The following is a 12,577-nucleotide window of genomic DNA, read 5'->3' as shown; positions in this document are numbered from 1 at the left end:
TAGCAATAACTTTTATAGGTAGTGTCGTACTTATGGAACATATCACTTATGAACTTATGGTATTATTAAAGTGTCTTGAGCACCTTGTTTACTGTTCATTGACTTCATACTCCCTTTGATCGTGGCGTAACTGGCGTTCCTCAAACAATTTCGGTTGTCATGGAAACCAAATACTATATGCCTGACTATACACTTCTCTTACTATTCGCGCGGACACGAACGCGTGCCAATTTTGGACAAAAGTCATTTGTTACGCCATGGATGACGTAAACTAAGTAGCGAAACATACGCTGGAGTGGCAATGGTCTGCAATTCTTAACATGGAATTTGTGAACTTGAACGATAGTTATCAAGCCAGAGACATTGGGGCATTCTGGGTATTTGAGAACTTAGTTATAGCTTCAATCGCGTCATTGTGACCCGAACATTTTAGAACATGAGCTACTATAGTAGTAAAAGAAGACAGCCTCAGAACGTCTTTAAATATTCTGAGATGGTCTACAGGATCGAGTCATCATGACCTTCGAAACGACTTAGAGGTCATGATGACCTGAACATATAAAAACTACAAATTCTCAAGTAAAAAACAAAGGGTCAGCCTCGGGACTTTTCTGAGTCTCAGATTCGAATACTGGAAGTTCAAAGGTCATCTAGAAATTTAGGCGGAAGTACTCCAAGACTAAACGCCTTAAATTTCCAATTCCTCACATTTTAATGTAAACCCCTACCCAATATTACTTTCCTAATCCAAGATACATTAGTGTCGGGCATCCATGGTAAGAGTAAAAAGTTGCGCCTTGCGAGAGGTCTATTCCATTTCTATGAACCAATAGAAGAGGCTACAAGTACTTAAGCACACAGGGAACGCTTGGTGAAAGACGTTTGGCGCTTAATAAAAGATTTGGGGCCTTTCGACTAACCATTTTCAGGAGGAAGCCGAGACATCACACCCCAAACGAACCCGTGCAATACAACCACGAATATAATACAGCCTTAAATGAATACCTATGAATCACATTATCAACGCACAAACTAGTATTTGATTTTTTCATGTTACTCCACGGGTAACAACTAGTTTCTTATATAATCCCTAAACACTCCAACGACCATTGTGTCAAAATGACATAGAAGTGACCTTTCCACTCCAAATCGCCACTAGAACTCACTAAACTTCGGCCCTAGCACCCTGTAGCCCCACTTGGTTCGATCCGCGATTGACATTCGTGTTGAAATGAGACTCTATTCCTAATATAGTCCAGAACCGTATCTTTTATTAAAAGAGAGGAGCTCAAAGCGAATAACTAAGTGGCCGGGAAACGCCGACTGACGACGACCAAAAGAAGAAAAAAATCTAGGAATCTCCAAAGCGACGACCGTTTGCTCCTAGGCTATCTTGGAATATATTCCATGGACCGCTTTTATCAAGATATTCATCCACTCTTGTGGCTTGTCACCATGGTTGAATTTAACCTTACCAAAGGAGGATAAGTACTGGCGCTAACGTAGGATAAAAATGTCTAAGATATAAGATCATGGATTTCTTAGAGAGCAGGCGTGAGTGATTCTTGTTTAACGCCTTCAAGAGGAAACCGAAAAAACATCTTTGGCAAGCACTAGGCCGTCACTCAGCTCAACTTAAAGTAGCTCGAATAAAAATGTCACTGATGTACCGAATTCATTCTAAACTGCTGGCTCTATAAACAAAATTATCTTTCTGCTTTTAATATCTCGAGTTAATAAACCATAAACTTGTGTGCAATTTCTGAAGATTAACAACAAAGAAGAAATTATGTTTGGGTTAGGGAATACATATTTTCATTTACTTCAAAACGTGACCTTGATTTATACTTTAATTGAATCCCAATCTATAATTGGTCGTGTTAATTATAGTTTCGATAAAACATGGAAACGTATTATGGATTCCATCCCTTACGTTCAACAAGGTATGCACATAGATTAGGCGCCCGTTCAGCTGAGAGCAAGATATGACTTGTAACCAGCCCCCATCTCCAATCTTGTAAGTGAGAGAGGAATTCTTATTTTATTTCTCTGCGCATGGGCTAAATTTCAAACCAACCACTCAGGGTTCTCCTTAGACGTTTAGTTACTTTCCCCTACAGCTATTTCCGCCTCGATTTAAAACCGTCTCACTTGCATCGGCGTGGATTTGGCGGCCAACTTTTTGATCTAGTTGGGAATCCATAAGTACAAAGCGCCCAGTTACCCTATCCCCTGTTATGTATGTAGCCACGTGCGCAGTTCTTTACTGCGCAAGTTAAAATCAAAAGTGACCTTTCCCCTTTCATCCCCCTCCCACCCAAGGTACATTACAAAGAAAGATATTCGTAATTCTAAGTTTCACTTTGGGGTGTCAAAACTGTGGATTTCGATTTATAAGAGATATGGGAACCATTTGAGTACGTTAAAACAATACTTTGGGTTATAGAGGGTGTTGCAAAGAAGGATGTTAGGTTCTACGGTTGATTAGGAGTCGAAAATGTTCTCACATATTCCCCTCCCCCCCACAGGAAAATCCTAAACAAATAGTGATTTAAAGTGTTTTGAGGATGACCCCTTAACTATTTACAGTCAAAGGCTTAGGGTTTTCACTAATCACGTGACCTCACTATCAATTGTTAAAGCTATATTAAAGCTGAGGAATTGCCTCGTATTGCCAAAAAAACTGTAGAAATCATTTTTGAGGTCATTTTGAAGAAATAAAATTTTGCTCTCACCCTTTTAGACAGTTGATTGAATCAGAAGGCGAGCCGAGATGGTCGAATTGAAAGTTGAAGACTGTAAGGCATCTGAGCGGTGGCGCCCGTAGGCCTCGACATCGAGTAGTTTTACTTCTTTCTTAACCAGACGAGATATACTTGTAATGGCGGCGCACATTTCACTCTCAAAAAATTATTTTTCGAGGTTTTGTTCAATTCCATTGAAATACTGAAAAAGTAATGTTATTTTTTACTCCTCACATAATTTAGGTCTAAAAAGTAATACAATTTGAAGGTCTAGGCCTACAAATACATACATGCCAATAAAACTAGCCAAATGTTTGTTGACACGGCTAATATAATAATTACGATCATTTTGCATTGTAACAGCCTCTACAGACAGAGATTCAGCCTGGTTCAATTAATTTAGAAATGGAGTTGGACCTTGGCTTCCTAATAATTTTTTTAGACAAGCGCGATCTACAGATTCGGTCATGACCTTTTTTGGTTGTCTACGATTTTTATCAGAGTTGGCAAGAAATATTCTGCTACTAAAAGGGCAGAAGCTCCGAAGGTTCCTTAACAACGGTGGCCGGTTATAGTTAAACTATGTTTTACAGAAATTCTCTAAAAAAATCCTCAACATACAAATTTTTTTTTTTTTAAGTTTAAAAAGGCTTCTGCCATCAGTACCAGCAAAAAAAATTTTAAACTGATTTGACGATGCTATTAGCAACACCAAATCCGTGGAGCAATAAAATAAGGAGAATAAACTTCCCTATAAGGTTCTCACCACGGATAGTAACGTATTAACATAAGTTTATAAGATACTAGCTGTTATCCGCGGCGTCGCTCGAGTGTAATAAGAACTTCCATCAAAATGATGATAAACAACGGCTAGATTTTACTGATTCGACTAATATTTTTGTAGTAGCACTCTTGGAGCGAATTGGCCATATGTCTAATCAGCGCCATAGCGGATGGTCTGAAAACTACTCCCATAGAGACTAGGTATATTTAAGAGGGTTTGCAGAATCATAGCCAGGTGGCTCGAACGCCGCGTCATCTGACGGAAATTCTGCAAACCCGCTTAAATATACCTAGACTCTATGGGAGTAGTTTTCAGACCATCCGCTAGTGGCGCTGATCAGGAATAAGGCTAATTAAGGCACTCGGCGTTGCCCGTCAGCCCCTAGAGGATGCACTTTTTTATTACTTTTCACGCGGACATTATTCCATAAAGAAGGGTTTTTAAGATTTTAGCCGCCATTTAAAAAGATGGCAACAAATCGAACCCGAAAGACCATTCAGCCCGTCTATAGGTTAAAGGAAACCAGTGTACTAAATATTTGTGAAATTGGACTTTGTTGCATAGAGAAGTTTTTTACATTTCTGGGCGCCATTTTTTAAGATGGCGGCGGATTGGGGGGAAATCTTTCTTAGTACACGCCTACTACTACTTCTGAGCAACGTTCCTGCAAATTTTTAGCCTTCTAGGGCAAGCAGTTAGGACTGGGCGTTGATTATCAGTCAGTCAGTCAGTCAGGGCTTTGATTTATATAGATATAGATATAGATGTTCCTTAATATGACTCTCCTAGCTTGATGGCTCCAAGGTAACTCGTAATACAGTCACCACCTTGATAATTACGTCACCGGCGATAAATCATGACTCGTGTGGGAGTTTAATGTTTCTTTGGCACGAAAGACAATAAAAAAAGAGGTCGGGGAAATTTCTTATCTGCAATGGTAACTCAAAACTGGGCTCGCATCCCCAAACGACTTTAATGAAAAATAGATAAGGCAGATAAAAACTGCAAGGCCCAGCGGCGACCGCCGACCGCCGAAACATTCAGCCATGGAGGAGGTAGACATGCAGGAGTGGCATTAGCCAAGAATAATGGATCTAGAATAGTTCCTCCCACGTTTGTCGTGCTCCTTGGTTGAACCATAAGTTCATAAAATATGTTCCATCCATAAGTTTGTCACTGGTAACTTAGAAACTGGAGCTTGTCATGAAGTGAATGAACTAGGTCATAGATTCAGGGAGGTAAAGCGAGGGAGGCCTGGTGAGGCGCTGCTGTCAAAGGGGGCTTAGTAATGCAGACTAAATAGGAACAAGATGGAACTTGGTCCTGCATGCAAAATTAACCACCATCGAGTGTAGGACTTCAATTGACTCGCTTCCGTCGTTCTCCTTCTCGAACTAGTTATCTCGAGCTGTAAGTCTCTCAGTAGCATTACGAAGTATAGGAATTGTCATACTTATTATTTAACATATCTTATAAACTTATGGTTTACTGGCCCTTTACCGGAAACATATTCTGGACGCAACTTATGTCCCGGGTAATGTTTCCCCAAAGACCATCTGACTTTTTTTCTGACGAATCAAATAAAAATATATTTAACTTCCTCCGACCTCGTTTATTGTGTTATTGAAACGCGTACGTGTAGAAGCGATGGAGTAAACTAAATTTCCCATTTATTAAAAAATGGAAATTTTCAACACTTTGTGTTTTAATTTATGACTGTTTACTTCCATCAAATAATTTTACATGTACATGTACATCAAGTCTTACATGAACATAAATTTGCCACTTACATACTGTCAATACATAATTTTGCACATACACCAATTATGTTTTACAATACATAATTTTGCACGTACACCAAGTTTTACAATACATAATTTGGGACTAACACCATTTTTTACATTATGTTTTACAGGGAAAAATCCCTGGTTTTACAATACACGATTTTGCACGCACATCAATGTTCACGATACACAATTTTCCGCTAACATCAAGTTTTACAATATGTAATATTCAACTTACATCGAATTTTAAAATACGTATTATTAAATGTACATCAAGTTTTACAATACATAACTTTGCTCCCAGATGTGTTTATTTGTGGATTTGATAATTACTGGGGTTTTTAAGTCTGTCCTTCCATTTAAACAACAAATGAATCTAAAGAAGTGGTTAAGCCTTGTACAAATCAAACTAGGCCCAAAAGCTGGCCACCGTCATGCCCGCAAATTGGACACGACTGAAAATCGAGGTGGAAATAGCTAGGTGACATGGGCAAAAGGACCTTCTGTTGAAGGGTGTATAAGAGAAATGTACGTATACATATCCAGGCGGAAGTCGAGAAGAAAGTTGTCGTTGCGCATTTTTAGCGTCCCCAATTCAAGTACAAACTGAATGCGTGAGCCAAAATTGAGAGGATAATGCCACCACCCAAAATGTAGAATCCAAGGAGAACGTTGTCCAGGGTTAACTTGGTCACCAAGTCCGATGGCTCGTCCTTGGGAAAGGAGGTTCCCTTCCAATGATCGTATTCAAAAGATATGTCGTCATACGAGCGAAATACCAAACCACTCTCAAAGGCGTAGTTGCAGCTGAAAGAAATGCTTCATCAGAAACTGACAAAAACATTGCCCGAGAAGATCTTTCAAAATAGGCGCGAAATAACCAAGCACGCTTTACAATTTTTAAATTAAAATTAGTCTTAACAACTTTACGAATTTAAGGCTTGACACGTTGACGTCATCAACCTATTTAGTTTACTTTCTTACACTTTTCGAATTCTCCTCTTCATTTTCTGGGGTAAGTTTTTGCGCATGGGCAGAGACACGAGGAAATCAAGGGGTTCGGCTGAAAAGTAGTATTTGTACTTCGGATCGGGATCCTTGCCCAAAATCTGCAGAAATTCGACTAAAAAGGCTTTGGGTAGGAAGGCCATTTCATCTCCCGTCGAAAATTTATCTATGCTACCGAAAAAGTCCATGGTATCATAGGTGAAGTAGCCGTCGTATTTCTTCACTTGTTGGTGAAATTTCTGCAAGTTCGGATCATTCGAAGTCTGAAAGAATGGTGAAAAACGTCAATTGGCGATGTTTAGAAATACTTGCCATTACATACAGCAATTAAGCAGTGGGCTGTTAATCAAGTAAGCTACGTACTCCCCCCTCACCAACTCTAACCGCGACACCGTAAAACTTCAACGTGTCCCTGACTCTCTTCTACGTTTTCTTAGTATTTACATTCTATAATACAATTATAGTTTGATGCGCGTGGCCAGTAGGACAGTCTAGAACATTTCGATTTAACTAAGACGGATAGACACGGGGGTGAAGCTTTGCCTTCCATCTCGCCTTTCGCGCCTGCGCTGTAGTGTTTTTGGATCGTGAGAGTGCGCAGAGGTGTCAATGTTATCAACCAATTTGTATGTCCCGATGCAGGGGTTGTCTACACCCTTTTTTACATCGAAAAGGTCTATTGCATACCTTAAAGAGGTCTTCGGCAGACGAGTCCGCGGGCACAATAATTCTGAGGTTGGGAAAGTACTTGATGATGTCTTTAATGCTGTCGACCTTCAACTTGGAAGGTGGAACGGTAAGCTGGGACAACAAGAGTCCAGTAAAACAAGAGCATATCAGTAAGCAATAGAAACACCACAAAGCCTGGATTATTCTGATCGCCGGATGAGAGGACGTGTGGTTCATACCTTCAATGCAAAGACAAAAGAAATAATTTCCAGCGTTGATGGTCCAGAAATGACTCACCTTTCACGAGCAGTAGCTGATTGTAATCGAAAAATCGATCCCAGAAGGACAACGAACGATTTTCAACGTTGTTAGAGCGTTGATCCAAAAGGTGAACCGCCAAGGGAATTAGAAATGTGAAACACAAGCAAGTGATCCAGAGCTACAAAGCGAGAACCATCAGGTTAAGGACTAACTAACTTTGCCAACCTACGTCCAGTATGCCGACAACTAATTTAATTTCTCAACTAGCCCCTGCAACACTTAGGCGCTATAGAGACTGGTCGCCGGAAATTAAGGTTTCGATTCTTACTTCCGGTGTGAACGATCGTACGACCGCGAAGGTGTTGGAGTACAAGTTCTTGTGATGTCCAGTACTCAAAATGACCCACGTATCCGAAAAAATTGGATTAGTGTAGTCGACGAGCTGGAACGCTTCGTAATTGGGGGCGAACAAAGCTAGACCCACATCTCCCTCCTGCAAATTAGACCAATTAGATTTCTCGATGATAACACGTACGTAGTATTTCATACTTACATCATCGTATAACAATTTGCCTAGCACTCCGCTTCCATTGTTGGGCCCGTACACGTGGCCACGATCTAAAAATTTATCCACCACTGTCACATTGTACCTAAAAGATCAAATAAATACATTTTTTCCGTGAACAGTTTATCGTACATGATGGGTATTAGAGTAAGCCATTTCGAATTTTCGAGTATTTTTTGAATGAAAGAAATTTACATTTTTTATGGAAGAAAGGGTTTTGTGAGTTATTACTAGAAAAGCTCTTAATGGATATTTTATGGCTCAACTCAAGGTAGGTTTTCCGTAAGAATGACTCGCCCCTCGTTACAACCATATCAACTTACGGCATTTTCATTCCCCGAATGAGAGCTTCCCCAATGAACTTCATATGACCAGTTATTATAGTCTTATCATCATAGTCAAAAGTTGACCAATACGGAGTCTTCAACGAGAAAACAAAGTAACTTAATTATCCCTGCAGTTTCTCATGGTATAAATTAAGTAGGACTTACGTATGTCGCAACGAGCTTGAATACGTCCATCTTGTCCTGATAGCGACCAAGTACCGACGCCAAATTTAGAAAGATTGTCGGAACTCCAGAAGGAAACCTGGTTTTGTTAAGAAATAATGGGTACGGATAGCCATTTAAAATAACGTGCATTTTAAATGCAGTGTTTTGATTAGAACAACATCGTAAAAGTCTGTTTATCCGAAACCGATCTAATATAGGCCTGAAAGCCCAATTATATTGTTATGATATTTTAGTATTTTACATGTTAACATTTCGAAGATAAGCTTACAAACTGCCTAATTTCACTTTAACGATGTTTTATTAGCAAAACATTGCATTTGTAAATGACTGTTTTAATGCTTCAATAACGATTACTTTGAAAACATTTCGAATGTTTATGGCTTTCTCGTCTGTTGGATTACCAAATTTTGAATTTACATTAATGTTTCTTTATGTGCAAGTGGCGTAAATATTATTTCACGCATATTAAAGACATAATTTTTCATTTCGCAAACAAAGTAATGGTCTGAAAGTAATGTGTCGTAAATCCTCTGTTGATACAAATTTAAAATCACAAAACGTTTCAAAGCGGGGTTCATCAGGGGGAGGAAGTAAGTGATATGACTATGCGATAGGAGCACAGTGAGCTTTGGGGATTACACCTGACTTACTTCATCCCCCCCTAAAGTGTGCCTACCGTTAAATTATGCTGAAATTAACGAATGTGCCTAGATGTACTAAATTCTTAATCCCACGTACCTTTTAATTTCTGTTTATTCCGTTAGTCAATTTACAACTGACATCAAGTTTTACAATACACCGTTTTACCACTTACATCAAGTTTTACAAAATAAACAGTTTTACCATCAAGTTTTACAAAACACAATTTTCCATCAAGTTTTACAATACACCGTTTTACCACTTACATCAAGTTTTACAATAAACAATTTTACCATTAACATCAAGTTTTACAATACACAATTTTCCATCAAGTTTTACTATACACAATTTGCCATCAAGTTTTACAATACACAATTTGCCATAAAGCTTTACAAAACACCATTTTCCATCAAGTTTTACAATAAACAATTTTCCATCAAGTTTTACAATAAACAATTTTCCATCAAGTTTTACAATACACAATTTTCCATCAAGTTTTACAATACACAATTTTCCATCAACTTTTACAAAACAGTTTTACACGTACAACATAGTTTTCACTATTCAACATTTGACAGTTACATCAAGTTTTACAAATCAGAATTTTATTTTATAGATATGCTTATTTGTAAGGTGTGGATTAAAACTCGGTATTTAAATTTGTTCCTCGATTGCGGTTTAAACTGCAAATACATCAACAAAACTGGTTAAGCGTTTAAGATGCGTTGAGACGTCAATGAGAAGAGGTTTTCAAACTTCCAGATTAAAGTACAAACTGAATGCGTGAGCCAAAATCGAGAGGACAATGCCACCACCCAAAATGTAGAATCCAAGGAGAACGTTGTCCAGGGTTAACTTGGTCACCAAGTCCGAGGGTTCCTCTTTGGGAAAGGCGGTCCCCTTCCAATGTTCGAATCGAAACAATGATGCGTCATACGAGTGAAATGCCAAACCACTCTCGAAGGCGTAGTTGCAACTGAAACAAGTAAATACTTGAAGATAAGTAAATTGCAGAGGTATCGTTGTTTGTATCATAAGAAAATTGCCAACGTAAACTTGTAACATCTTTCAAATTTGGAGCGAAAAAAATACCCAAGCGTGCTTTACGATTTTTAAATTCAAATTAGGCTTAACAAGTTCAAGTGTTTGAGAAATTTGAGCTTGAAGAATTTAAGAGGAGACACGTTGAGGAAGACAAGGCCCAAGCGTTCTTGCAATCTACCTATTTAGTTTACTGTCTTACATTTTTCGAATCCTCCTCTTGATTTTCTGGGGTAAGTTTTTGCGCATGGGCAGAGACACGCTGAAATCAATGGTTTCAGAAGATACGTAGTATTTGTATTTCGGATCGGGATTAGGGCCAAAAATGGGCATAAAGTCGACTAAAAATGCCATGGGTAAGATAGACATATGGTAGCCCTTCGAAAAATTTTCCATAGTTTCGAAGAAGTCAATGGTCTCATAAGTGAAGTAGCCGTTGTATCTTTTCACCTGTTGGTGAATTTTACGAAAATCCGGATCCGTCGAGGTCTGAAAGAATTATCAACAATTTCAATTATTGACCAGGAAAACGTAGAAGAGACATGCAGTGGCAATAGTTATCTCCACATTTCTAAACATTTCTCTATGTCGCTCGCGCGTAATCCTGTTAAGAACATTCTATAAGGTAGCTGATGTGATTTCTATGGACAGTGTTTTGCAAAGTTATAGTTTAGTGTCGTATACCCGTAAGAGGTCCTCGATAGACGAATCAGAGGGCACCATTATTCTGGTTTTGGGATAGTACTTGATAATATCCTTAATGTTGTCGACCTTCAACTTGGAAGGTGGCACGGTAAGCTGGGACAGCAAAAGCTCGGTAAAACAGGAACATATCAGAAAACAGTACAAGCACCAGCAAGCCTGGATTATCCTGATCGCCGGATGAGAGGACTTGTGGTTCATACCTTCGATGGTAAGACAAAAGAGTTAATGTCCAGTATTGTTAGTCCAGAAATGACTCACTTCTGAGGAGCAGTAACTGATTGTAATCGAAAAATCGATCCCAGAAGGACAACGAACGATTTTCAACGCTGTTAGAGCGTTGATCCAAAAGGTGTACCGCCAAGGGAATTAGAAATGTGAAACACAAGCAAGTGATCCAGAGCTACAAAGCGAGAACCAACAGGTAAGAACTAACTAATTTTGCCAACCTATTTCCAGTATGGCAACAACTGATTTAATTTCTCTACTAGCCCCTGTAACACCTAGACTGGTCGCCGGAAATTAAGGTTTTGATTCTTACTTCCGGTGTGAACGATCGCACGACCGCGAAGGTGTTGGAGTTTAAGTTCTTTTGATGTCCGGTACTTTTAATGACAAACTTATCTGGAAAAATTGGATTAGTGTAATCAATGAGCTGGAATGCTTCGTAATTGGGCGCGAACAAACATAGACCCACATCTCCTTCCTGCAAAACCGTAGATGACCAATTAGATTTCTCGATGATAACACGAAGTATTTCATACTTACATCATCGTATAACAATTTTCCAAGCAACCCGGTTCCATTGTTGGGCCCGTACACGTGGCCACGATTTAGGAAATTTTCCACCACTGTCACATTGTACCTAAAAGATGAAATTTCGAGTATTTTTTGAATGAAAGAAATTTAATTTTTTTGTGAGTTATTATTAGCTCTTAATAGATATTTTATGGCTCAACTCAAGGTAGGTTTTTCGTAAGAGTGACTCGCCCCTCGTTACTACAATATCAACTTACGGCATTTTCATTCCCCGAATGAGAGCTTCCCCAATGAACTTTAGATGACCCGTCATTATAGACTTATCATCATCGTCAAACGTTGACCAATACGGAGTCTTATTCGAGAAAACAAAGTAGCTTAGTTATCCCTGCAGTTTCTCGTGGTATGAATTTAGTAAGACTTACATCTGTCACAACAAGCTTGAATGCGTCCATATTGTCCTGATAGCGACCAAGTACCAAAATGGAGAAAGATTGTCGGTACACCCAAAGCAAACCCAGTTTTGTTAAAAAGTAATGGGTTCGGATAGCCATTTAAAATAACGGGCATTTTAAATGCAGTGTTTTGATTAGGACAACATCGTAAAAGTCTGTTTATCAGAAACCATTCTACTAGGCGTCAAAGTCAAATTATACTGTTGTGATATTTTAGTATTTTACATGTTAACATTTCGAAGATAAGCTTACAAATTGCCTAATTTCACATAAGATAACGACTTTAACGATGTTTTAGGAACAAAACATTGCATTTTAAATGACTGTTTTAATGCTTCAATAGCGATTGCTTTGAAAACATTTCTAATGGTTATGGCTTTCTCGTCTATTGGATTACCAAATTTTAAATTTACATTAATGTTGCTTTATGTGCAAATGGCGAAAACATTATTTCTCGCATATTAAAGACATGATTTTTCATTTTGCAAACAAAGTAATGCTCGGAAAGTAATGTGTCCTAAATCCTTTGTTGATTACGATTTTAAAATCACGAAACTTTTGAAAGATGGGTTCACCAGAGAGACATGGTGTTTTCCACTGAGATGACTTTGCAACAGAAGCACAGTTGGCATTGGGGAATACAACGGGTTTACT

General features: G+C 38.7%; 2 protein-coding genes and 1 long non-coding RNA gene across 3 annotated transcripts in view; 1 reads left to right on the top strand and 2 right to left on the bottom strand.

Annotated features, from left to right (window-relative positions):
- The window catches only part of LOC149678092 (neuronal calcium sensor 1-like), a 39,835-nt gene extending 36,901 nt beyond the window's left edge, over positions 1–2,934 (bottom strand). The window contains exon 1 of the mRNA XM_089836101.1: positions 2,736–2,934. The gene's annotated coding sequence lies outside the window, so the exon portion shown is untranslated. The remainder of the gene's footprint in view (positions 1–2,735) is intronic.
- LOC149678091 (uncharacterized) lies at positions 2,818–5,615 on the top strand. The gene is made up of 2 exons (XR_016366027.1): positions 2,818–2,954; positions 5,444–5,615. It is a non-coding gene; the product is annotated as an uncharacterized LOC149678091 (long non-coding RNA).
- Positions 5,616–9,062: 3,447 nt separating this feature from the next.
- Positions 9,063–10,968, bottom strand: LOC149678090 (uncharacterized). Its single transcript, XM_089836099.1, has 2 exons — positions 10,210–10,968; positions 9,063–9,942 (listed from the first exon to the last, which is right to left on the bottom strand). The coding sequence occupies exons 1-2, from the start codon at positions 10,401–10,403 to the stop codon at positions 9,717–9,719; spliced, it is 420 nt and encodes a 139-aa protein (XP_089692225.1). The 5' UTR covers positions 10,404–10,968; the 3' UTR covers positions 9,063–9,716.
- Between the last annotated feature and the right edge of the window lie 1,609 nt (positions 10,969–12,577).

This window comes from Phalangium opilio, unplaced genomic scaffold (genome assembly GCF_054372755.1).
Source record: "Phalangium opilio isolate 3A_F unplaced genomic scaffold, DU_Popi_V2 ptg000042l_1, whole genome shotgun sequence".
Classification (NCBI taxonomy): Eukaryota; Metazoa; Arthropoda; class Arachnida; order Opiliones; family Phalangiidae; genus Phalangium; species Phalangium opilio.
This window is presented reverse-complemented; position numbering and strand designations above follow the sequence as displayed.